The sequence below is a fragment of the Hyperolius riggenbachi genome, chromosome 6 (genome assembly GCF_040937935.1).
Source record: "Hyperolius riggenbachi isolate aHypRig1 chromosome 6, aHypRig1.pri, whole genome shotgun sequence".
Lineage (NCBI taxonomy): Eukaryota > Metazoa > Chordata > Amphibia > Anura > Hyperoliidae > Hyperolius > Hyperolius riggenbachi.
The window spans coordinates 275139465-275167464 of NC_090651.1; the positions used below are offsets into that span (position 1 = coordinate 275139465).

At 43.3% G+C, this 28000-nt stretch overlaps 1 protein-coding gene and 2 long non-coding RNA genes across 5 annotated transcripts in view; 1 reads left to right on the top strand and 2 right to left on the bottom strand.

Annotated features, from left to right (window-relative positions):
* LOC137521533 (apolipoprotein A-I-like) overlaps positions 1-1542 on the top strand; it is a 40361-nt gene extending 38819 nt beyond the window's left edge. For all 3 annotated transcript variants that reach the window (XM_068240913.1, XM_068240916.1, XM_068240914.1), the window contains exon 4: positions 664-1542. In XM_068240913.1, coding sequence (XP_068097014.1) covers positions 664-1258 — 595 coding nt within the window. In that variant the 3' untranslated portion in view covers positions 1259-1542. The remainder of the gene's footprint in view (positions 1-663) is intronic.
* Positions 1-28000, bottom strand: part of LOC137521535 (uncharacterized) — a 70524-nt gene that overhangs the window by 40486 nt on the left and 2038 nt on the right. The gene's annotated exons all lie outside the window — the stretch shown is intronic.
* On the bottom strand, positions 2036-27344 carry LOC137521536 (uncharacterized). Its single transcript, XR_011022146.1, has 3 exons — positions 27257-27344; positions 8940-9045; positions 2036-2566 (listed from the first exon to the last, which is right to left on the bottom strand). It is a non-coding gene; the product is annotated as an uncharacterized lncRNA (long non-coding RNA).

Sequence of the window (28000 nt, forward strand, 5' to 3'; positions counted from 1 at the left end):
TTTTGTCATAAAATCCTCTTAAGCATGAATCTCCCAGTTAACTCGCCACATCCGCGCGGCAGATGAATGATTTATTACAGAGGAATAGCCCTGCAAAGCTCCCGGGCTCGCCGGGCTTTACTTCCTTGAAGAGGCAGAGCGTTGAGCTGTAGCTCTGCCTCCTCCGCAGTCAATCTCTGCTGATCCCTGCCTCTCCTCACCCCTCTGTTTTCTTTCACTGAGAGGGGGGAGGAGGCAGAGATCCGTGGAGATTGATTGCGGAGAGGCAGAGCTACACCTCAAAGCTCTGCCTCTCCAGGGCAGCACAATCTGCGACCTGCAAAGTTATAGAACTTTGCAGGTCTATTCTTCTGTAATAAATCACTCATCTGCCATGGGAATGCGGCGATTTAACTGGGACATTCATGCTTAAGAGGATTTCATGACAAAAACAGGTAAAAAAAAAGAGACTTCAGGGTCTATTTAAGGGGGCAGAAACTGCTGGTATGAAAGTAGTTTATATACTGTAGATAGAATGAAATGCTGAAACTTTCATATCAGGGCTACTAAAAAGGCTCTCATTTATGTGTAAATAAGCAAAAAAAAAGTCCATGCTGATTGACTGTGTTTTTGCACTGTGATATGAAACATGAATAGCACTTAAAAATATTTTCTTTCTTTTAGCCTGAAAATCTCTGACAAGTATGATGCTGTCAGTAGTAATGCCCTGGCCATTAAGAAACAGCTGCATCCTTATCTGCTCAAACTTAAGGAGGAAATCGGTGCAGAGCTGCAGAAAGATATCCCAATTTTCAGAGAAAAGATCCAACCCTATGTTGAAACCTTCCAGATGAACTGGGCTGGTCAGGTGAAGGCTTTTAGGGAGAATGCTGCACCAGTGGTGGACAACCTGAAGAAACAAACCAAGGACAACCTGGAAAGCTTTTACAAAAACCTCCAGCCTCAGATTGAAGAGCTGAAGAAAAGATTGCATTCTGAAGTTGAATCCTTGAGAGCGAATATTGCCCCATACAAAGAAGAGCTGAGGCAAAAGCTGGTAGAGAAATTTGATGAGGTGAAAGCAAATGCTGGCCCTAGAGCAGAGGAATACAAGGCTCAGGTTGCTCAGAATTTGGAAAACCTAAGGCAGAGGCTTGCACCCGTGGTTGAAAACCTCAAAGAACAGCTCCTGCCCAAATTAGAGGAAGGCAAAGCCAAGCTGGCAGAAGCATGGGAGGCTTTGAGAGCCAGGGTTGCTGCTTACCGCGCTCAAGCATAAATTCTATTCCAGCATACATTCAATTTCCTGAGACTGTGTGAAGACATGGTGCTAGAGCGATCCTTCATGCTGCTGCAGTCATGCTTATCCTTTCACCAGATGCAAGCTGATTAACTGAACAGGAACAACTCTTCAAGCTTCTCATAGATCCATGCGTTTGGGTTGACATATATATGGGAGATCTGCTAGGAACTATTGTTTACATATTGTATGCTGATTACACTGAGGCCATGTCTGTCTCATCTTTCATCTCAGTCTGAAAATAAAATGCAATGGTGAAACAATTGGCTTTATTGTACTCTGTGATCTACTGTATATTACCTGAGAGCAGGGAGCAGTAAAAATGGTCAATAGATGGGAGCTAAAAACATTAAAGCCGGTGCCCTCCCCCCCCATCGCCACAATCATTCACCTGAGAACATATAAACTTTATACTTATGTTTATAATTGTTAAGCACAAAATAAAACCATGGGTTGCCAGACTAGTCATATTTAGGAGTAGAGATTCAAGTCATAAGGATCGCACAGCATAGGTAAATGCCACGTCAGGTGCAGAACCCAAAGACAACGGTAATCCAAGTAGGCACAAAGAAGGGTCCCCTTTGTCAAGGCACAGTACAGTATCATATCTGTGCTGTGCCTTAACAAAGGGGACCCTGCAAGGTCCCAAAATGGTCATTGGCATAACTGTCGGATGATGTGGTGATTGGTACGGTTCTTGAATCGTATTGTGTGGACCTTCTTTATGCATATTTAGGAGGAAGACTATAGATACAATTGTTATTTTCATTGGTTTATTTCCAGGTCAGGTTTGTGTTGAAGTTCCACAGTTTCCGAGGCCTGTGTAGGCAAAGTTGCACATCTTGTTTTGTTTATGTAGTAACTCCCTGGTTAGCTGATGTCAATAAATAATATTCAAATGATCTGGTCAGAAGCTCCAGATACTGGTCACTTCCAGTACCAGATTCTCATTGCCATCAGCTGTAATCTAGAGAGTTTCTCCTTGCAGTCTGAACAATGGGATGATGCTATCTGAACAGCAGCAGCCGACCCACAGACACTGAAACTCTCTTTGGTACCGTTTTAATACATACTCTGAGTTGCTTGCTATGTTGAAGATGACTAGCAGGACTTGCTGCTAAATATTCTACATGTGTCCAAATGTTCCTATAGTCCATTTTCCTTGTCTTCTGCCTTCCATGAGTGCATAAAGTACTGTGTCCTCCTTTTCCTGTCCTGAACCAACAGAATCCCTGTAGTCTGTCTGTCGCTTCTGGTTTTGCCATTGAAGAGGAGCTGTCATCCATACTATCTCAGAAAAAAACAACAACACATATATAAGTAGATACATACTTGCTCTACTTACATAACATATGTGTTGCACTGTCCACGTTTTGATTTTAGTGATTTTTCTACAGTAAAAAAAGAGGAAGTCCTTCTTAGCATTTCCCATTTTAACTGTGGCTAATCTGAAGCCAATCCTGATGTCATTTTCTACCTTACTCTCCTCTGCCTTATTGTGTATGCATTGCCCACCCTTTCACTATAGAAAGTGCATTGTCTCGGCATGAGAAATATTGTCCAATCAGAGATACAGAGGTGGGGGAGGGAAAAACAGGAGGGAAAGAGGCTTCAGCCAATCAGGCTGCATTAGTTAAGTCTGAGGGGAAAGTAGAGAAGCAAAAAAGGACAACCCAGCATGCCCTGCAAATTTTGTTTGCACAGAGGGAGACATGGCAGCACTTTCAAACAAAACTTATACCTGAATGATTTATCTGCATTGACGTACAGAGCTCCAGTAACTGGACTATATTACACACCTAGCACTAACTACAGGCAAAGGGGGGTGTTAGCGTCAGTGATAATGTGTGCACAGATTATTACCGAATAGACTTCCCCACGGCGGTGACGGACCCCCTCTTGGGAAGACCTAACACTAGTCTAGCAATAAAAACGTAATATTACTCATGCTGCTAATCATAAATGGTATACACATTTCATCAAACAGACAGACAGTCAAATGACAGCACTCAAGGCTGCACCTGAAATGTAAACCAACAGAGGCAATGAAGAGCCCCTCTGGGGCTAAATACATGCCTTGAATGCAAAACAGATGCAAATTATGTGCTTATTCTAATCTAAAAAAAAATTGAAAGTAGATTTGAAGCAATGCAGGCAGCTAGTGTATACCATTAATGATTAGCAGCATGAGGAATATTATGTTTTTATTACTAGACTAGTGTTAGGCCTTCCCCGAGGGGGTCCGTCACCACCGTGGGGAAGGCTATTAGGTAATAATCTGTGCACACATTATCACTGAAGCTAACACCCCCCCCCCCCCCTTTGCCTGTAGTGAGTGCTAGGTGTGTAATATAGTCCAGTTACTGTAGCTCTGCACGTCAATGCAGATAAATCATTCAGGTATAAGTTTTGTTTGAAAGCGCTGCCATGTCTACCGCTGTGCAAATTTTGTTTGTGCCAAATAAGAGTCAGGTAAACTGGGGATGATCATTTATCAACAAGAAAAGTAATAGTGATTTTAACTTTTTGATTGCCTGGTTAGCATCCTTATTACTTATTTACCAGATGAAAATAAAGAATTGATTTTTTTTATGTTATGCCCGACAGTTACACTTTAAAACGTCAAAAGAGAATTCCAAGACTGCAGAAACCTTATTTAACAAACAACAGCAACTTTTGTACACTTGATTACTGTGGTATTGGGGTTGATTCATTTAACATCAGTAACATTTATGTGTACAGGCAGCACATGGCAGTTTTACCAGTACATACATCAGTTATGTAGCGCAGGTTACGCAAACAGCGCAGATTGCGTAACCTAAGTTATGTGCACATTGCTACAGCAAAGCCTGTTATCTGGAGCTTACGCAGCCAGAAGTCTCAGCTAACTGGCACACCTGAGTGGGATAACTGGGACAGTGGTTTGCATGGCAGAAAATACTGACTGAGTCTCTCTCCAGGCAACGTCTCTTCCGCTTCCTGCAGCTCCCTTCAGCTTTCCAGCATCTAAGCACGGCTCCCAGCATGTCACGTGACCTGATGCGAGTCAGGTGACATGCTGGGAGCTGTACACAGAGGAGGTCGGAAAGCCGTAGAAGACGGCACCTGGAGGCTCGGTAAGTATTTTCAGCTGCACGGGGGAGGAGGTTTGTGCTTTCTTGGTACATGAATCTGGCATCAGCCAATCCACGCCTGTGCCAGATATCTGGGGTCTTGTTGTGAAATATACTTACATAAGTAGCGCAACACTCGTTACACTGACAATGCTTGCATTATCTAGTTAATGCGCCATTTCTACAACTCACGCTAAGTGACTGGTGTACATATTAGTAAAAATGCAGTTTACTGCCTGTGTACAGCAATTTTATCAGCCTAATGCACCTAGATCATCTAACATGTCTCTAACATGTCCAATTCATGCCACAGTTATTTTGTTACAGGTTTTGCCTACTCTATGGAGATACAAGTAAGGTGATTTAGAAGAGTACATAATAAGCCCACTGGGGCATTTCTAGTTAAAACCCACTTCAGGTTCACTTTAATGCACTTAGCAGTAAATCAGAAATAGGAATGTGGTTATAAAATAAAACCAAGTAACAAATTCCTCAAGTTACCGTACCTAACAAATGCATAGTGATGAAGTGGTGCCTATTGCAGTATTTTAGGACTCTGGGATTAGCCTCAAGATTTACAGCCCACTATACGACACACTGATATACATAGGCAGGGTAAACAGTTTATTAAAGAGACACTGAAGTAAAAAAAAAAATTATGATATTATGAATTGTATGTGTAGTACGGATAATTACTAGAACATTAGTTGCAAAGAAAATATTCTCATAATTTTTTTTTTCGTTATATAGTTTTTTTTTATAGCATTGCATCATTCTCTAATATTTGCAGTTTACACACTACTCAGCATTGTAAATGATTTTACAGAGCAGGCTAATGAACTTTTAAACTGTTCTCTGCAGAATAAAAAACAATGCAGTGACTGGCAGTTGAGATAACAAGGTTCAGAAGACAGAGCTCTCTGCCACTTTGAAAGTCGGAGCTCAATGGCTTTTTTTGCATAGATAACAACTGGAGTTTCTTAATTCTTCCTGTACTGGAAACAATATTAGACTTATGTCTCTGCTGTGCTATTTATGTTTTATTTCTTAACTGTACTACACACATACACATCATTATAACATTTTTTTTTCACTTCAGTGGTTCTTTACACATATGAGATCATTGCAGCACTTTCATTGTTTTGGTAGTAATCTAGACATCACATTACAATGTTACTGCACCTTTTGGGCACCTTATGCATATATACAGTATGAACTACGTATATTGCCAGGTGACTGTCTCCCTTTTTAATCCTTTTTTAAGATTGTACCTTTTATTATTATTATTATTATTGATTTATAAAGCACCAACATATTCCGTGGCACTTTTATGGGGTACAACCCATAATAAAGAGTAGCCATAGTCATATAATTGTTGGCATTCTTGTCCTCCTGGTGCAGCCTTTTCTGGGTATAATTAATTTCTTTCTTTATTAGAGTCTAGTAAATTGCAGCAGTTTTGGACAATTATCATTAGGATAGGTATAGGAAAGAGAGAAAGTTTGCAGCACACACTAGGCAAGGTTAAATGATGGGCTTGGTTTAAAGGATACATATCATAGTACCTGAGACAAATCAAAACACTTCATCCACGATGCTGACATGTCACATTTAATGTACACCCACACTATGAGTACATTATGTATCACTGTGGCACACGCCAAAGCGACTGATCCAAATGTGACCCTGATAAAGGGATAAAGGTGGAAAGCAAAGGGGATGGCAGGAGATTTATTAACCACAGGGATATGGCAGAGAGAGAGAGAGAGAGAGAGAGAGAGAAAGCAAAAATAGGGACATGAAAGGAATGAAAGAGAGGGGGAGAGAGAATAAAGTGGCAGAGGGCAAGACAAAGAGCAACAGCAAAGTTGCACGAAGCAAAAGCAAAAAGTGGCGCAAAGAATGTTTATTCCACTCCTTCCACATCTGTCATGTTGTGCCTATCATGTTAATCTTCTCAGTCTTTGCTTCCCCCCACCCTTCTCATACGATCATAGTGCACCCCTTTTCGGTTGATTCCACACCCTCTGCCCCTCTCCCTGCCCATACCATCTCCTTGTGTTCTCATGTTTATATCCCCATTTGTGCTCCTAATTTCCACTCAATTCACGCTCCTTGCATTCCTCGTCTCCACTCACACCGTTCTCAGTGCACTCCCCGTCTCCACTCACTCCACCCTCCCTGCACTCCCGATCTCTACTTACTCCACCCTCCCTGCACTCCCCATCTCCACTCACTCCACCCTCCCTGCACTACTCATCTTCACTCACTCCACCCTCCCAGCACACCCCATCTCCACTCACTCTACCCTCCCTGCACTCCCCATCTCTACTCACTCCACTCTCCCTGCACTCCCCATCTCCACTCACTCCACCCTCCCTGCACTCCCCACCTCTACTCACTCCACCCTCCCTGCACTCCCCATCTTCACTCACTCCACCCTCCCTGCACTCCCCACCTCTACTCACTCCACCCTCCCTGTACTCCCCATCTCCACTCGCTCCACCTTCCCTGCACTCCCTATCTCAACTGACTCCACCCTCCCAGCACTCCCCATCTCCACTCACCCACCCTCCCTGCACTCCGCATCTCCACTCACTCCACCTTCCCTGCACTCTCCACCTCTACTCATTCCACCCTCCCTGCACTCCCCATCTCCACTCACTCCACCCTCCCTGCACTCCCCACCTCTACTCACTCCACCCTCCCTGCACTCCCCATCTCCACTCGCTCCACCTTCCCTTCACTCCCCATCTCAACTGACTCCACCCTCCCAGCACTCCCCATCTCCACTCACCCACCCTCCCTGCACTCCACATCTCCACTCACTCCACCTTCCCTGCACTCCCCACCTCTACTCACTCCACCCTCCCTGCACTCCCCACCTCTACTCACTCCACCCTCCCTGCACTCCCCATCTCCACTCGCTCCACCTTCCCTACACTCCCCATCTCAACTGACTCCACCCTCCCAGCACTCCCCATCTCCACTCACCCACCCTCCCTGCACTCCGCATCTCCACTCACTCCACCTTCCCTGCACTCCCCACCTCTACTCACTCCACCCTCCCTGCACTCCCCACCTCTACTCGCTCCACCCTCCCTGCACTCCCCATCTCCACTCGCTCCAACTTCCCTGCACTCCCCATCTCAACTGACTCCACCCTCCCAGCACTCCCCATCTCCACTCACCCACCCTCCCTCCACTCCGCATCTCCACTCACTCCACCTTCCCTGCACTCCCCATCTTCACTCACTCCACCCTCACTGCACTCCCCATATCCACTCACTCAGTCCGGCCTGCACCCTCTATCCCCACTCCCTCAACCCTCCCTGCACACCCCATCTCCATACTCACTCCACCGTCCCTGCACTCCCCATCTCCACTCACTCCACCCTCCCTGCACTCCCCATCTCCACTCACTCCACCCTACCAGCACACCCCATCTCCACTCACTCCACCCTCCCTGCACTCCCCATCTCCACTCACTCTACCCTCCCTGCACTCCCAATCTCCACTCACTCCACCCTCCCTGCACTCCCCATCTCCACTCACTCCACCCTCCCTGCACTCCCCATCTCCACTCACTCCACCCTCCCTGCACTCCCCATCTCCACTCACTCCACCCTCCCTGCACTCCCCATCTTCACTCACTCCACCCTCCCTGCACTCCCCATATCCACTCACTCCGTCCTCCCTGCACTCCCCATCTCCAATTACTCTGCACTCCCCATCTCCACTTACTTTGCGCTCCCTATCTCCAATCACTCCACCCTCCCTGCACTCCCCATATTCCCATATCCTTGCCTTGCTATGTGCTGCCCACCTCTGCTCAGACGCTATTCCTCAAATCCCACATTAATGTCACCACCCCTCTCTTGCACCCATCGCTGCTCCTCCTCATAGTGCCCACCATCCTTTCTCACCCTTTCCTCATGTCTGCTCACCTTCGATGAGGCCCATCAGTTCTTGCCATACTTATGCACAAATCTCTACTAATTTCCTCCTTGTATCTCCCATATTTGCTAACTTTCCCGTGCCCCACATGTCTGCTCACTATACTGTTAATGGTGTTCTTCTCATGTTATGTTATTTAAGATAAGTGCCTTATTTCCCATGCAGGAGTATTGATAATTGCTTGGACAGGTGAACCTTCTCATAGGCAGCCATACATTTATAATGATTACACATTTCTCTACTGGCCCAAATTTTTGGAAAGGCTAGAAATGGAGAGCAACACATGAAAAAGGAAGCTGATGCTGAAGAGAGCTGTTCATGAAAGAGAGGGGTTGCTGTACAGGGTTGATACACATGGAAGAGGAGGCTGCACATGGAATAGGAGGGGCACTGTGGCACAAAAAAGGGGGTCACAACATACTTGGCCTAGAGGCACAAAAAGTATAAATCCGACCTTGTTTTTCTACAGCATGCATTTTTTTGAAGCGCACATGCTTTTATATTTAATCCTAGCCCCCCCCCCCCCATTTTTTTTTAATACATCACGGTATCCCTCTACTTATGGATTGATATGAATTTGTAATGCTGACCTGCTGCATGACTGCCCGACAGTCATATATGAGTGCTCCATTGCAGGAGCCTTTCTGACTGGATCTCAACATAGGTTCCAGGACCTGGTAACTGGGCACCTCTGCACTACAGGGGAAGACAATATTAAAGTTATAAAGGTATGGGGACCCACTGTACAGAGTTTCAATTAACTATCTCCTAAAATGAAGTGGTTAAAAAAACAAAATGTGAAAAAAAGAAAACCACATCGAATGACTTTATAGGACATGACAAATAGAGAAGGTTGATGACCGTGAACACGAGTAATAGTCCTGCCAATATTGTTGAACCATTCACAGAGTGTGTTTAATTCCAATGTTCTGAGATTCTTTATATTTTACCTCAGACAGAGTGACAGTATAAAGTCCACCATTCAGCAGTTCAGCTGATGTTTTGTGTCTAACCTGGAGATATGCCATCTGGTGTAAATGGCCCAGGGTCCTGTGGATCAGAGCCCATGGAAACCATAGAAAATGACGTGTGTGCATACATGGGCTAAGCTGTAGCTGCTGCATGCAAAAGGCTAATTTCAAAGGTGGAAGGAAGTGAAATCAAAGAAGGTGGAAAAACCTCAATGGCCTCAATTCTGGTAGCTGCGTGCTGTAATTTTTCTTTCAGGAAAATAGCACAATTGGCATATGTGCAACCATTTTTCAGTAGTTTTCCATAAAAACGGTGAAAAGTGTGGAAAATGCTTTAAGGCTACTTGCACACCAAGACGTTGCGTTAGGTGCTACGTTAAGGTCGCATAACGTGCACCTAACACAATGTATGGTGCTGCAAGAGCCGACGGTAGAGTGAGCCGCGTTAGGCGGCTCTATCCCTATAAGGTCTCCCAGAGTGGCGCTGATTGGCCGGCGGGACCATGTGATGCGGAGCGAGACACTCCGCATCACGTGGTCCCGCCGGCCAATCAGCGGCCGCCAGTGCAGTGAATATTAAGTAGCCATGTGCGCGGCTACTGTAGCTGGCTCTCCCCGCCTCCTCTCCGCCCCCCACTGAGCATGTGCAAACAGTCTAACGTGGCTATAGCCGCTCTAACGTCGTAGCATGCTGCACTTTCCGGACAACGTGCAGCGTTACATGTAACGCAACGTGAGCTGTGTGAACAGCCCACTTGTGTTACATTGCTGTGCGTTGGGGGAGCGTTACAGGCGCACTAACGTGCGCCTGTAACGTCTCTGTGTGTAAGCAGCCTTAAAGTGTGGTATTTCAGTGTGTGTGTGTGTGTGTGTGTGTGTGTGTGTGTGTGTGTGTGTGTTTTTAAGAAGGTGAATTTGATTATGTAGCAACCTATAGAAAGTTTATTTATATGCATCCACTGTAAAAAAAACAATCCAGTAGATATTTAGTTTTATTTCTACCATTCTTTTCTATTTCACAGCCTAAATAGAGTGCAGTCAGAACAGCGCAAGAGATTTTGGACACAGCCAGCGCCACCATAGGGCGCAACAGGAATTACGGCTATGGCGGCCAACAGTGAGTAACTTTGGCACTGTCAGAAGATGGAGCTGAAGTTACTTTTAAAACACTGTAACTCAGCGGCCAGCGATAGCTGGAAGCCAATTTATATCACTCTCTACCATCCATGTCAACCTGGAGGGGGAATAGCAATTAACGCCCCCGGGACTTGTGCAGGAACAGGGCAAGCCGTACATCGGCTGTATCCTGCACCCTATTTCATAGGTGCGCTAAATAGGAACTCCGCTAAAATAAGGATAGGAACACCACTAAAAACTGCAATCTGCACACAAATTAACTTTACTGCCAGGTACAGGAAGGTCTTAACCTCATAACGACCGCCTCACGCCAAGTGTAGCTAAGACGGAAACAAATTGTTATAAAATTAGTTTTCACAACTATCATTTTTTTTAATTATAGTTTTAACTTTTCAATATTTTGATATTGTACTCTTTTCTATCTCATTTTTAGTTCGTTTTTAGGATCCTAATTACGTTAATTAAGGTTTTGACATGTCATTTTACTTTTTTTTTAAAATCATTTTTACATTCTTTTTGAGATTTTTAATTTCAGGAGACTTTTTTTTAGAATTATTAATTATCGTTTTGACATGTAATTTAACTTTTTTAAAATACTTTTTACATTTTTTTTGAGATTTTTTTAATTTTGGGGTTTTAGGATTAAGCACCACCAGGGGAGTCTTAGGGTTAGGCACCACCAGGGGGAGGTCTTAGGGATAGGCATCCACAGCGAGGTCTTAAGGTTAGGCACCACTAGGGGAATGGTAGCACTAAAATACCGTTTGATTGGCAGAAAGATGTTATATTGGACTTAAAAGATCAGCCACTAAAATTTTTCAGAAATGATAGTTTCTGCTAAATATCAAACGCAAACATGATTAAGTACTCGTCCCTCCCACTGCGAAGAAGTCAATCCTCCATGGGAGGGGACCTAACACTAACTAAATTCAAACCTATGTATATGCATAGCCTGGGTGCGGCTAATCAAGTAAAATCGAAAATTGAAAACTGCGCAAAAGGTGGATCAGCGCAACACCAGGCCGCCTCCGAATGGCCTCCATCAGAGATGCGCTGAGCCCCCCCAGGAACTACAAACGCACCTTGAACAAAACAGAAGCTCTGCATATACACCAAAAGCATGGCTGTTAAGTGGGAGCAGCTGACCAAAAACGAACTAAACCAGTACACAGCAAGGAAATGAACAGCGCTACTTAAAAACAGGCAAGTGTCCACCTGCAAAAGAGTGCAAGCCCCACCCGTGGGATATAATACACACCGAGCATACACATGACCTGTCCGCCACTGGAGGACGCTGGTCCCCTGCAAACAGCCTGCATGCAACCTATTAAGTACTCGAGTCGTCCCTCCCACTGCGAAGAAGTCAATCCTCCATGGGAGGGGACCTAACACTAACTAAATCCTAACCTATGTATATGCATAGCCTGTGTGCGGCTAATCAAGTAAAATCGATTAGCCGCACCTCCATCAGAGATGCGCTGAGCCCCCCCAGGAACTACAAACGCACCTTGAACCCAGCTGCTCCCACTTAACAGCCATGCTTTTGGTGTATATGCAGAGCTTCTGTTTGGGTTCAAGGTGCGTTTGTAGTTCCTGGGGGGGGGGCTCAGCGCATCTCTGATGGAGGCCATTCGGAGGCGGCCTGGTGTTGCGCTGATCCACCTTTTGCGCAATTTTCAATTTTCGATTTTACTTGATTAGCCGCACCCAGGCTATGCATATACATAGGTTAGGATTTAGTTAGTGTTAGGTCCCCTCCCATGGAGGATTGACTTCTTCGCAGTGGGAGGGACGAGTACTTAATAGGTTGCATGCAGGCTGTTGCAGGGGACCAGCGTCCTCCAGTGGCGGACAGGTCATGTGTATGCTGTGTGTATTATATCCCACGGGTGGGGCTTGCACTCTTTTGCAGGTGGGCACTTGTTTTTAAGTAGCGCTGTTCATTTCCTTGTTGGAAACATGATTAAACATAAACTATGTGTCTGCGGAATAACGACAATCGTTAAAAATTAATTTTAAACAAAGTGATAATTGAAAACAAAATGTATTTATAAACCAATATTTTTGTAATTAGTATTGTACAATAAGAAATTCGTCTGTATCCTGTGCTCTTTTTCATAGTGCCTCTATTTTATGTACACATCTATATATACATAAATAAATCACCTAGTGGAACAACTAACATTAGGTAATTGCCAACAGGTCAATAACATGATTTGGTATAAAAAGAACATTCCCAGAGAAGCTGAGTAAGGTGCAGGGGCGTAGCAATAGGGGTTGCAGAGGTTGCGACCGCATCGGGGCCCTTGGGCCAGAGGGGCCCCAGACGACCCTCCCTTAGCTACAGTATTAGCTCTCTATTGGTCCTGTGCTCATAATAATCACTTCTATAGATACTTTGAATAGTGGTAATCATTAACAAACTGTTCCCCATCCCCTTCTTGCACCTCAGACACTGTAGTTGCCATTGGCAGGTTTTGGTGCGCCATCTCAATTGCTATGTATAGAGTGCTTGGGGCGCCCCATTGTAAAATTTGCATTGAGGCCCACAGCTCCTTAGCTACGCCACTGGTAAGGTGGGTAGAAGAGTGGGAAGCCCTCTGTGAAACATTGCATGAGCAAATAGTACAGTCATCCGAGAAGAATGTTCAACCAATGTACAATTGCAAATTATTTGTGTGTTGTGAGGGGAAACCAGAATACCTAGAGGAAACCCACACAAAAACAACAAGAAGGAGGCAGGCACTCAGTATGAACAGCTGGATGCTGACAAGTGCATTGACAGCTGCTGATGTTCAAACCTCAGCAGTAACTACATGCTCTAGACCAGGCATGGGCAAACTTGGCCCTCCAGCTGTTAAAGAGAACCCGAGGCGGGGTTCTTACAACTCAATCCCCATACAGAGGCTGGGTCTGCCTATAGAGCCCAGCCTCTGTTGCTATTTAGCTTATTCCAAAGCCCCCCCTGCACGCTGTGAGACCCCATAAAACACAGCCGCGCAGCTGACACGCAGCGTGTCGCAGCGGGCTGTGTTTATCTTTCTGTCAGTCTCTGCTCTCCCCCGCCTCCTGAATTGCTCCGGTCCCCGCCCACAACCCTTCCCGCTGATTGGAGGGAAGGGATGCGGGCGGGGACCGGAGCGATTCAGGAGGCGGGGGAGAGCGGAGACTGACATTAGTGAGGTAAACATAGCCCGCACAGCGCGGCTGTGATTAATGGGGTCTCACAGCGTGCAGGGGGTGCATTGGGGGAAGCTAAATAGCAACAGAGGCTGGGCTCTATAGGCAGACCCAGCCTCTGTATGGGGATTGCGTTGTAAGAACCCTGCCTCGGGTTCTCTTTAACCACTTCGCATTCAGTCGTTTTCACTTTATGCATCCGAGCAATGTTCACCTCCCATTGATTAGCCTATAACTTTATCATTACTTATCACAATGAACTGATCTATATCTTGTTTTTTCCACCACCAATTAGGCTTTCTTTGGGGGGTACATTTTGCTAAGAGCCACTTTACTATAAATGCATTTTAACAGGAAGAATAAGAAAAAAACGGAAAAAATTCATTATTTCTCAATTTTCGGCCATTATAGTTTTAAAATAATACATGCCTCCATAAATAAAACCGATGTATTGCATTTACCCATTTGTCACGGCTATTTCACCATGTAAATTATGTCCCTATCACAATGTATGGCGACAATATTTTATTTGGAAATAAAAGTGCATTTTTTCCATTTTGCATCCATCACTATTTACAAGCTTATAATTAAAAATATATATAAATATTTCATCTTTACATTGATATTTAAAAAGTTTAGACCCTTAGGTAAATATTTACTTTTTTTTATTGTAATATTTTTTGTTTTTTTTATTAAATATTTTATGTGGATATTTTTGGGATGGTGGGATGTAAATTGAAATTTTTGAATGTAAATATATGTGTAATTTATTATTTTTTTACATTTAGGTGTAGTTTTACTTTTTGGCCACAAGATGGCAGCCATGAGTTTGTTTACGTGACGTCACTCTAAGCGTAACATGTACGCTTAGAGAGACGCATCGGGAAGCTAGAGCCAGAAAAAGCGAAGCTTCCGAGAGAAGCTGTCGCTTTTTCTGCGGGGGAGAGGAATCCGTGATCGGGCACCATAGCCCGATTCACTGATTGCCTGGCTAACGAACCGCGGCCCGCGAGCGCGCGTGTACACGCGCGATCGGCCGCGGGAGCACACATGGCCTCCTGGACGTAAAACTTACATCCAGGAAGGTTCATTGGTTAAGGAACTACAAGTCCCACAATGCATTGCAGGAGTCTGACAGCCACAGTCATGACTCATAAGGACTTGTAGTTCCGTAACAGCTGGGGGGCTGAGTTTGCCCATGCCTGCTCTAGACCCAGTGGCGGCGCCAGGGGGGTGCTTGGGGGTGCTCCAGCACCCCCTAAAATTGTCCAAGCACCCCCAAGACGCCGTCTAAGAGACGCCGAGTCAGTTCACAGCAGCAGCATGGAGCAGCAGGCAGGGCTACGGTAAGATGGCCGCCCGAAGCCCTGCTCTGCAGACTTGGAGTCTGCAGTGCAGGGCTTCGGGCGGCCATTTTCCCGTAGCCCTGCTCGCCGGATGCAGGCTGCTGCAGGAAGTAAGAGGATCGTGGGAGCTGAGCTGCGCGCCACAAGGAGGTCGGAAGAGGAGGAGGTCGGAACAGGAGGTCTTCTGACTAGGTGAGTAAATTGGTTCTTCTTTTCTTTTTCAGGTGGTGCTGCTGATTGGGGTCAGATCTGATAAGGATTGTGCATATTGGGGTCAGATCTGATAAGGATTGTGCATACTGAGGTCATATCTGATAACGGTTGTGCATATTGGGGTCATCATATCTGATAACGGCATATTGGGGTCATATCTGATAATGGTTGTGCATATTGGGGTCATATCTGATCTGACGAAGGCGCAGAGCGCCGAAACGCGTAATGACGCTGTAGGCACGCCAGAAACCTGACCCCGCCCACCCTCTAGCGATACGAGCATCAGCTCAACGGAGTACGCACTGCTGGCCACAGAAGCGGAAGGACAGATCGCCAAGGGGAGGTAGAGCGGGGTTCTGCCCGCTGAAATGCGCATTATTTCTTCTATCTTGTAAGTAGAACTTGTTTTTGCGAATAAAAACTTTTATACAGTAATGCACTATGGAGCGCTCCTTTTCCACTTAGATTGCTACACACCCCCAAAAATCAGGAGCAGAGCCGTGCATGCAATTCCAGCACTTTGCAAGTTGTGGGAAACAGTTGTATTCAGTGTGCGAGCGCGAAGAAATTTATTGAGATCATATCTGATAACGGTTGTGCATATTGGGGTCATATCTGATAACAATTGTGCATATTGGGGTCATATCTGATAACGATTGTGCATATTGGGGTCATAACTGATAACGGTTGTGCATATTGGGGTCATATCTGATAACAATTGTGCATATTGGGGTCATATCTGATAACGATTGTGCATATTGGGGTCATAACTGATAACGATTGTGCATATTGGGGTCATATCTGATAACGATTGTGCATATTGGGGTCATATCTGATAACGATTGTGCATATTGGGGTCATATCTGATAACGATTGTGCATATTGGGGTCATTGAACGTGTTTTTTGTTCAAATCTGCTCACATTACGTGTATTTTCTTGAGAAAACCTGCACAATTATGTGAATTTTCTGGGGAAAGGGTCACCAAAACGTGGGCCCTCTGTCTTTGCGTTGCACTTTTAAAGGGAACCCGAGGTGAGAATAATATTGAGGCTGCCATATTTATCTCCTTTTAATTAATACCAGCTGCCTGGCTGCCGTGTTGGTCCTCTGCCTCTAATTCTTTCAACCATAGACCCTGAACAAGCATGCAGCAGGTCAGGGGTTTCTGACAATATTGTCAGAACTGACAAGATTAGCTGCATGCTTGTTTCTGGTGTAATTCAGTTCACTACTGCAGCCAATAAATCAGCAGGGCTGCCAGGCAACTAGAATTGTTTAAAAGGAAATAAATATGGCAGCCACCATATCACTCTCACCCTGGGTTCAGTTTAAATTACAGTTAGCCCCGCCCTCATCCGGTCATGACCACACCCATTTTCCCCTTGGTTGTAGCCACACCCATTTTTTTGGCTTTGCGCGCCGCAGGTCGTCTGCTCCCCCGGAAATTGGTCCAGCACCTGCATAGCACCCCCTAAAAAAAATTCCTGGACCCGCCACTGTCTAGACCAGGCTTTCTCAACCAGGGTTTCCTGGAACCCCAGGGTTCCTTGAGGACTCTGCAGGGGTTCCTTGGCATTTTACCCCATCGTGAGGGAAGTATAGTAGAGCACATTATAAAAGGGGGTACTGTAAAAAGAAGCACTAAATTGGGGTCAGAATAATAATGAGCACAGTATAATGAGTGTCAGTGTAATAGGAGGTAGTGAAATTAACAGTCTCACCTACTTTTAGGCTGGTTTCACAGTGGGACGTTACAGGCGCACGTTAGAGCAGCCTGTAACGCAGCCCACCGCACAGTAATGAAAAATCAATGGGGCTGTTCACAGTGCGGACGTTGCGTTACATTGTAACGCTGCGTCACAAGGCAACGTACTGCATGCAGTACTTTAGACGCGGCTGAGCCGCGTTAGACTGCTTGCACATGCTCAGTAATGTTGGGGAGGAGCGGAGAGCGGCCAGGCACATGGCTAATTAATATGCACTGCACGTTATGACGTGCAGTGTTTACTTCCTGGAGCAGCCGCTCTGTGCGGCGATTGGCCGGCGGAACCACGTGATGCCGCATGCGCACAAGAGTGCGCATCACGGCATCACTGACGCCAGAGTGAGCTGCACAACGCGGCTCACTCTGACGTCCAGATCCAGCACCACCAGGCGTTGAGTTAGGGGGACGTTATGCGACCTTAACGCCCCCTCTAACGCAACGTCCTGGTGTGAAATTAGCCTTAAAGACCATACCTCCTGAAAAATAAATGCAGGGGTTCCTCGAGATCGAAAAATTGTTTGCAGGGGTTCCTTGAAATCCAAAAGTTATTTGCAGGGTTCCTCCCGGGTAAAAAGGTTGAGAAAGGCTGGTCTAGACCATGGTGAACCAGTGTTGATGAACAAACCGAATAAAAATTGGTGGTCTGGCACTGTAGCTTTAATTGAACGTAGCAAGTGTACAGGTATGAAGGTGAAATAGTTCAAAATCAAAGAAGTTTAATTGAACAATAAAGGTACTTATGGTGCTGCTGCTGAGGTGAGGGAGATGTCTGTGGGTGCACGGCCTTACGACCATTTCGCAATGGGGTGAGCCTTGCTTCTTCGGAGGCCTGTGTGCAAACCCACACAAACATGGGGAGAACACAAACTCCATGCACATAGTGTCCTGGCCCTGATACGGGGACCAAGCGCTGTATGGCGAGAGTACTTAATATAGTTAAAACATTCAGATAATCTGGAGAAATATGTTTGCAAGGTACAAAGCCAAATGTCAGAACTGGGTGGCCAAGACCTCCAGGCTTTCAGGCAACACTGCATGAAAAACAAACACAACTCAGTAGTGGAAATCACTTTGTGGTCTAAAAATATTGTTTGTTTCTGCTTCTAAGAATGGACATTAAAGTTTACCATAAATGGAGAGTATACATAAACATGATCCAGAAACACCATTGCCTTCTTTGGGCCCACACTTATTTAAAGCCTGCAGTAAAGTGAGAAACTGTCCTGTGCTCTGAGGAATCAAAACTTGCAATGCTGCCGCAATGCTGATTCACAAAATGTATTGCATGAACTATTGCTTCTTAAAGAGGACCTAAACTCTTCCACAGGAGAGAAGAAAACACAGAGAAACACACCCTGTGTGTAACAGCTTGTCTAATTCTCCCTTATGTCATCTCTGTCTGATATGTGCCGTGGGTGTGCCATTCAGACAGGCTATATGTAGACACAGGAGTTTAACCCTTTCTGTAACTATACTGCAACATCTCTGAAGGAGCTCTATAAGCTGAAACAAGTAAATGTTTTTCTATAAAGGTTATTATACAGTTGCTTATCTTTTAGAGCAGAGAGGAAGTCCTGGGCTTAGGTCCACTTTAACTTTTTGTCACCATATCTATACAATAAGTTTCAAGCAAAAGATAGGTTACTCCAGATAAACTTAAACTAAGTATTACTTTTTATGCCTTATTTGTAAAACTTTTTGCTTGTGAGGGGCTTCCAAAATTTTCTGGTGAAAAACAGACAAGGGAGCTGATTCAATAACGGTTAAACTGCCATGTGCAGACAGTGCACAGGTACTGATGCCAATAGAGTAGCATGCTTTGCACAGTTAGCGCAACCTACATAATGCTCGGGCTACTACAATAATGCGCATTACACAATGTTTACACAATGTTGGTAAAAGAAGAGGTGAAGTAACACAGTGGAAAACATGTCCCTGGAACAAGTTCATTGAAATGTGCTGCCGCCATCAAGTTTAAAATGAACGTATGTTTTGAAAAACAATAATATTTTCTTGGTTTCAACATTTGCTATGTCTTCTGCTTGTTCTTTTTAATTAAAGCTACATGATTTGCAAATCATTGCATTCTGTTTGTAGTTGCATTTTTATTGTAAAGCACTGTCAGGAAGATATAAAATAAATATCTTATATCAGATGCTTTGTATGGTGCTGGTCAGGGGCATAAAAACCAACCCACGCCATGAACCCCCAAGTAACATTGTCATACCCCCCCACACACACGTACCCAGCTACACACCCCTTGCACCCCCCAAGAAACCCTCTTTCATGTTGCAGAATAAGCGCAGTGGAGAAATGTAATATTTACCTACTCCAGCGCTGCATCACACCTCCACTATTTCCCACCAGCCACACATGTAGGAGTCATGATTGTATCTTGCAGCTGCTTTATACAAAACTTTTGAACAGAGGTGCTAATGTAGAGTAAAAACATCTAAAAACAGTTTAAAAGGGGGAAGGTGGTGGACTTACCTACCTTGAAGATAAACAGACCAGAATTCGTTATAACAAAATAACATTTATTTGTAGCTCCAACATTTATTGTAGCTTGGTTTTTCTCTCCTTGCAGCTGCTTTGCTGAGTTTGGCATGGGGTGTGCAGGAAATAATTAAAGCATACCAAAAGTGACATGTGACATGATGAGATAGACATGTGTATGTACAGTGCCTAGCACACAAATAACTATGCTGTGTTCCTTTTTTTCCTTCTCTGTCTGGAAGAGTTACATATCAGGTATGTAAGTGGCTGACTCAGTCCTGACTCAGACAGGAAGTGACTACATTGTGACCCTCACTGATAAGAAATTCCCCTTTTTATCTCTTTCTTGCTCTCAGAAGCCATTTTCTGCTAGGAAAGTGTTTTATAGTTGGTATTGTCATAGTTATTTGTGTGCTAGGCACTGTACATACACATGTCTATCTCATCACGTCACATGTCACTTCGGGTATCCTTTAAGTCTCAAGACAATCAAGACAATCTGGAGCACTGCATACTGTCCAGTGTGTCACTGACAGTTCATTGATCCCTCAGTAGGATAATAACCCAAAACACGCCGTTATAGGCACTCAAAATGGCTAAGAACAAAACAGTTGACTATTTTGAGGTGGCCCTCTGAATTACACCTTTGTAAAGAACGGAAGCAGGCAGTCTGGGAAAGAATCCTTCACACCTGACACAGCTGGAAGAGTTTGCATTGGAAAAGTGACTCATACTAGCTATTGGCAGGTGCAGAGGTCTCAATTAGAACTACAGAAGCAGCGTAAGTACAGTGAATGTCTCAGCAATCTATGTCCATGATTTCGGAGTGGTGTGTGTGTGTGCCGAGATCACTCAAACGCCTTGACCTATTTCAATAAAACTTGGTATACAGATGCCTTACTACCTGGGAAGATATGTTCTGGGGGTCTCATGCACCCCCTGCACACCTGGGCAGAACTACAAAGAGCCAATCAGTTTTCACCCATTGACGTCAATGGAAAAAAATGTAAAAGACTGCCTTTCTTACAGTAACAAGGCCAAAGTCCCCAAACTTGTCACAGTTGGTTAGTTAGTTACCAAGGTGAACAATTCAGGGAAAGTGGGTGGAGCATAAAACAGTCAATCAAATTTCAGCTGTTCATTTTTGATTTTCATTAATGCCATTCTTACATTGCTGATGGCTGAGGCCTCAAACCTGCTACAGTCGGTCATTGGGTGACTGGTTTTCAAATTCAGAAAAAAGGGCAGAGCCACAAACAGCCAATCAGATTTGTTTTATTTCATTTTGAAAATTTAAATTATTGATGCCAAGGACCTGAATGCTCATAAACTTGGTAGTTGAGTGCCTTTGTGTCGAGGTTAGAAAAAGTGGGCAAAGCCAACAACTAAATTTTTTACATGGGAAAATGTAAACTGCAGTCATTCTTACATGGTTAATGGCAGGCTTCTCAAACTTGGCAATGTTGGTATTGGAATTTCACGTGATAGACTAATACAAATTGGTGTACACGTGAGAAGTGGAACAAAAATCATACATGATTCCAAACATTTTTACAAATCAATAACTGCAAAGTGGGGTGTGCGTAATTATTCAGCCCTCTTTGGTCTGAGTGCAGTCAGTTTCCCATAGACATTGCCTGCTGAGTGCTAAAGACTAAGTAGAGTGCACCTGTGTGTAATCTAATATCAGTACAAATACAGCTGCTCTGTGATGGCCTCAGAGGTTGTCTAAGAGAATATTGGGAGCAACAACGCCATGAAGTCCAAAGAACACACCAGACAGATCAGGGATCAAGTTATTGAGAAATTTAAAGCTGGCTTAGGCTACAAAAATATTTCCAAAGCCTTGAACATCCCATGGAGCACTGTTCAAGCAATCATTCAGAAATGGAAGGAGTATGGCACAACTGTAAACCTACCAAGACAAGGCCGTCCACCTAAACTCACAGGCCGAACAAGGAGAGCGCTGATCAGAAATGCAGTCAAGAGGCCCATGGTGACTCTGGATGAGCTGCAGAGATCTACAGCTCAGGTGGGGGAATCTGTCCATAGGACAACTATTAGTCGTTCACTGCACAAAGTTGGCCTTTATGGAAGAGTAGCAAGAAGAAAGCTATTGTTAACAGAAAAGCATAAAAAATCCCATTTGCAGTTTGCCACAAGCCATGTGGGGGACACAGTAAACATGTGGAAGAAGGTGCTCTGGTCAAATGAGACCAAAAATTGAACTTTTTGGCCAAAATGCAAAACGCTATGTGTGGTGGAAAACTAACACTGCACATCACTCTGAACACACCATCCCCACTGTCAAATATGGTGGTGGCAGCTTCTCTTCAGCAGGGAAAGGGAAGCTGGTCAGAGTTGATGGGAAGATGGATAGAGCCAAATACAGGGAAATCTTGGAAGAAAACCTCTTGGAGTCTGCAAAAAACTTATATATATTATATCAAACAGAATTCACCGATTGATTTTCAAGGGGAATATTTATATTGCTGCCATTTGTACACTATTAATGCCAGAGGCCTCAAACCTGGTACAGTCAGTCATTGGTTGACTGAGGCCTCAAGCCACAAACAGCCAATCACATTTGTTTCATTTCAATTGGAACATACATTTACATTTTTGATGCCAAGGCCACTACAGCTCACACACTTGGTCATTGACTGAGTGTGTGTCAAGGGAAGAAAAAGTGGTGGAGTCAGTAACCACCAAACACTAAATACATACATGGGCAACACCAGGACATCAGATAGTAAAATACAGGGTGGGCCATTTATATGGATACACCTTAATAAAATGGGAATGGTTGGTGATATTAACTTCCTGTTTGTGGCACATTAGTATATGTGAGGGGGGGGAAACTTTTCAAGATGGGTGGTGACCATGGTGGCCATTTTGAAGTCAGACATTTTGAATCCGACTTTTGTTTTTTCAATAGGAACAGGTTGTGTAAGACATCAAACTTATTGGGAATTTTACAAGAAAAACAATGGTGTGCTTAGTTTTAACGTATCTTTATTCTTTCATGAGTTATTTACAAGTTTCTGACCACTTATAAAATGTGTTCAATGTGCTGCCCATTGTGTTGGATTGTCAATGCAACCCTCTTCTCCCACTCTTCACACACTGATAGCAACACTGCAGGAGAAATGTTAGCACAGGCTTCCAGTATCCGTAGTTTCAGGTGCTGCACATCTAGTATCTTCACAGCATAGACAATTGCCTTCAGATGACAGTGTGGTATATGGGGTACAAAGATAGTGGTCCCATTCTTCATCAATGGAAGCCTCAAGGCCACTGGATATGCAAAATTGCTACATGATGATGTGTTTTCCTCTGTATGCACTGAAGCTGGCACATTCCCTGAGTTTCTCCAGCAAGATGGTGCACCACCACTTTATGGGTGTCAGGTCCTAGCATTTCTAGTGAACAGTTTCCTTGAAAGTGGATTGGTCGTCGTGGGCCAGTTGAATGGCCCCCAAGGTCTCCCGATCTGACCCCCTTAGACTTTTATCTTTGGGGTGGTCTGAAGGCAATTGTCTATGCTGTGAAGATACAAGATGTGCAGCACCTGAAACTACGCATACTGGAAGCCTTTGCTAGCATTTGTCCTGCGGTGTTGTTTACAGTGTATGAAGAGTGGGAGAAGAGGGTTGCATTGACAATCCAACACAATGGGCAGCACATTGAACACATTTTATAAGTGGTCAGAGACTTGTAAATAACTCATGATAGAATAAAGATACGTTGAAAGTAGGCACACCATTGTTTTTCTTGTGAAATTCCCAATAAGTATGATGTGTCACATGACCCTCTTCCTAGAAAAAACTAAAGTTGAATTCAAAATGGCCGACTTCAAAATGGCCGCCACGGTCACCACCCATCTTGAAAAGTTCCCCCCTCACGTAAACTAATGTGCCACAAACAGCAAGTTAATATCACCAACCATTCCCATTTTATTAAGGTGTATCCATATAAATGGCCCACCCTGTATAACATTAGGAGTCCCATTATTTTTGTCAGTTGTTTTATTATTTGAAATAATCTGCTGATTTGAAACTCTAAAGCAAGATTTGACTTCCGTGACATAAAGAATAAATAGCGATGGACAACTATTACCCCTCACAGTTTCACGTTATTCGAGACAGTTTTTTTTTTTTCATGCAGTTGCTTGCAACACCACATTTGTCCCCATATGTATCGTAGCAACATATATACTGCACTGAAACTATATGCATTGTAGCAACATATATACTGCACTGAAACTATATGTATCATAGCAACATATTTACTGCACTAAAACTATATGTATCATAGTAACATATTTACTGCACTGAAACTATATGTTTCATAGCAACATATATACTGTACTGAAACTATATGTATCATAGCAACATATTTACTGCACTGAAACTATATGTATCATAGCAACATATTTACTGCACTGAAACTATATGTTTCATAGCAACATATATACTGCACTGAAACTATATGTATCGTAGCAACATATTTACTGCACTGAAACTATATGTTTCATAGCAACATATATACTGCACTGAAACTATATTTATCATAGCAACATGTATACTGCACTGAAACTAGATGCATTGAAGTAACATATATACTGCACTGAAACTAAATGTATCGTAGCAACATATTTACTGCACTGAAACTATATGTATCATAGCAACACATTTACTGCACTAAAACTATATGTATATCATACCAACATATATATACTGCACTCAAACTATGATTCAACATAACTTTCTGTTTACTTTTCCCTTACTTTAGTATTTGCAGCATTCTCATTAACCTGGGCAGCTGTAAGAGTGCCAAGAGTTGCTCTGCTAGACCATGACCCTGTACTTGTCATCAGTCAAAACACACAAAGAGCTTGGCAAGCAGAATCCCTGAAACTTTGGAAATGTATAATTAATCTAATACAGTGATGTGTTTTAAGATGAGAACGGCATTATTTTTCTCCAGAATTTTTGTGTGTAATAAAACATATGAGAATGGTCATTATTACATTTACTAATCACAGATGGATGGTGCCTCTCCTTTGTGTCTCCTTCTATTTCCCCATATTGCTCAGTTATCTGGTTATTTATCTCGTTGGGCTTGTGTCCATCAAGAGGTGGGTGGTCTGAGCATATAAAAATGTCCAAACAATGAGCACAGGGACACTTCTTCCCTGACAGGTAAGATCTCCACTTTACCTATTTTGAAACAATACCTCGTACTTAGAATGTAAAATCTTTTGGGGTACCATGCATAGATGTCATAGTTGTCATAGAGTGCTTTATGTGTGTAAATGTGACATGAGCCTATCCTCAGTATCCTTGGCACCAGCATTTCCAACATGCAGCACCTTTCAGTTTAATAATTAGTGAGGATCGTAATCTACTAATCATAACCATACGTAATTATTATTTGGACATTCAATTGATTTCAGATATTTATTTGTAATTTTCTGTAATTTTTTCACATTTCCTTGCCTACTTTAGCAGTTAAACTATACATGCTATTGTCTTCTAAATTCATACATATGTTAACCACTTGCGTACCAGCAGTCTCTGGCCCCTTAAAGCGGAATATAACCCTGAATTTCAACTTTGCTCTAAGTCTGAAGTTTAGATAGATACATTTAAAGGAGTCATCAGGGCAACTCTCCAAGTCGCTCTGACGTCATCGCCGGGGACCAGGTCGGAGCTCCGGCAAAACGGCTGCGGGCGGAGCTGTGGCGAGGGAGGTCCTGGGAGCTTGGGGCTGGAGGAAGCCCCCGGTAAGTACCACTCATTTTAAGTAAACACAATGTAACAAGTGAGGAATGTGACTCACTCTCTCTCTGTGTCCGGGATCTCCTGCACAGTCAGAGTGTGTCACATTTCACACTTGTTACATTGTGTTTACTTAAATGTATCTATCTAAACTTCGGATGCATATGCATTTCTCTCCACGGAACTTCTGTGTGTAACCCTTCCAATGCTGGTCTAGTAAAAAAAAATGCTGGTTGCATATAATATGCTGTAAATAATGTTTTAGAGCAAAGTTGAAATGCAGGGTTATATTCCGCTTTAAGGACCAGAGACTGCTGGTACCAAAAACCAGGGCTTACCGACTCTCGTTGGTCACCCCACTCGCCCGCCTCCGTAGGCCCCTTGTTCTGCCTTCGCTATGGCGGCAGAGCTCTGTAAGCTGGCTCATTGGCTCCTGACCCTCTCATCAATGTGAGCCAATGGGAATAAGCAGCCACAAACAGGGCATAGATTTCCATTACCCCAGGGCAGAAGCAGTTAAGGAAAATAGTGGAAACAAGAGAAAAAAAGTCAAAAAGACTTTGTAGTTTTTGAGAAAATTGATTTTAAATATGCAAAGGAAAATTGTTTTTAAACTCAGAAAAATGACAGTTTAAAGTGTACCTACATTGAGAGGGATATAGATGTTTCCTTTTAAAGAATACCAGTTGCCTGGCAGTCCTGGTGATCTCTTTGGCTGCAGTAGTGGCTGAATCACACTCCTGAAACAAGCATGCAGCTAATCCGGTCTGTCTTCAGTCAGAGCACCTGATCTGCATGCTTGTTCAGGGGCTGTGGCTAAAAGTATTTAGAGACCCAGGATCAGCAGGAGAGTCAGGCAACTGGTATGATTTTAAAAGGAAAAATCCATATACTTCTCAGTTTAGGCTTCCTTTAAAAACCATCTTTCCTTTGCATTTTTAAAATCAATTTTCTCAAAAACGACAAGGTCTTTTGGAAAAAATTTTTTGTCTTGTTCCCGCAATTCTCCTTAACATACATGGCAACTTTGGTGACAATAACACGCGTGGGGGCTTTGATATTAACCATTAAATTCAGTATGGAGAATGATGCAAAATTGCGAAATTACGGTTCCTGATTAGGATTACAAACTAAATTAATGAAGATTTTTCTTGAAATTTCACATTATGGTTTCACATCGTAGTTGCAAATTATGATGCAAAATTGCGATTATGCGAAATTTGTACTCATTACTATTAATGCAAAAAATATCAGCAAGCATTCCTTCCTCCTTTCACCTACAGTGGCAACTCATGTAGCCCAATTAGTTGTGCAGCAATATAGAAACATGTTATATCTGTATAGTAAAATGTATCTTTAAATTCATGTTAATCCTACAGTGTCCACAGACTAGGAAATCCTGATTGTACAATTGTGTGCAGTTCTACCAAATCCATGATGTAGAAAGGTAGCCAGACTGAATATTCTTTGTATAGATACTTTGGGTAGTTCCCCATATCACATACATGTGATAAGATTGGACAAGATTGGACAGCCAGAATTGTGTGGTAGTTTTAATTTGAAGCTGGCCATAAACAAATTGATTTTTACTGTCAGATTCGATATGTGATGCAGCAAGCCACATTGATCATAATTTTAATCGATTCCCTGAAAAAATCTATCTAAATTACAACCAGACAAGACGGTAAATTTCAGTGCAGTTCAATAGATTTCATGGTGAAATCTACAGAAAATCTGTGCGCAGTGTATCGGGAGGTTTTGATCCCTCTCTGATCAGATTAAAATCAGAGAAGGATTGATCTGTTTGCCACATTGCTCAACTATTTCATAAATATCAGGATAAAAAGAAATTTGACTTAAGAGCACTTGAAAAAAATGTTTTGATTTAAAGAGGCACTACAGTGAAAATCTGTACAATTTAAAATATGTGCAAACATATACAAATAAGAAGTACATTTTTTTCCAGAGTAAAATGAGCCATAAATTACTTTTCTCTTATGTTGCTGTCACTTACAGTAGGTAGTAGAAATCTGACAGAAGTGACAAGTTTTGGACTAGTCCATCTCTTTATAGGGTATTCTCCGGGATATATTTATTTTCAAAAGCACTTAGTGAATGACAGTTGCACTGTCCAACTGCCAAAAACCTGTGTAGGGAGCAGGGAAGCTGGCCAGCATCATTGTTTAAATCCTATTTAGGGAATATCTTTATAAAGAATAAAAGCCTTGCTGAGAATCCACTATGAAGAGATGGACTATTCCAAAACCTGTCACTTCTGTCAGATTTCTACTACCTACTGAAAGTGACAGCATTATAGGAGAAAAGTAATTTATGGCTCATTTTACTCTGGAAAAAATGTACTTCTTGTTTGTATATGTTTGCACATATTTATAAATTTTTCGCTGTAGTGCCCCTTTAATTATGAAATATTACTTCTGGGTAATAAACAGTGTGCAAGCACACACTACATACATTTATACATTTTGGGGGGCAACGGCCGGGCGGACGTGGTGGGCTCTGCAGATTCCCTGATGATTTCATACTGAAATCGGACGGGAATCGGCCTGTAGTGTATGGGCAGATTCGACCAAGAGACAAATTTATCTCTAATCAGATTGAATTAGAGAGACATTTGTCTCTTGGTAAAATCTGCCCATAATCTGCTGATGTATGGCCACCTTTAGAAACAGAGGATCAGCAGGATAGTCAGGCAACTGGTATTTCTTAACGGACACCTGGGGTGAAAATAAACAAATTA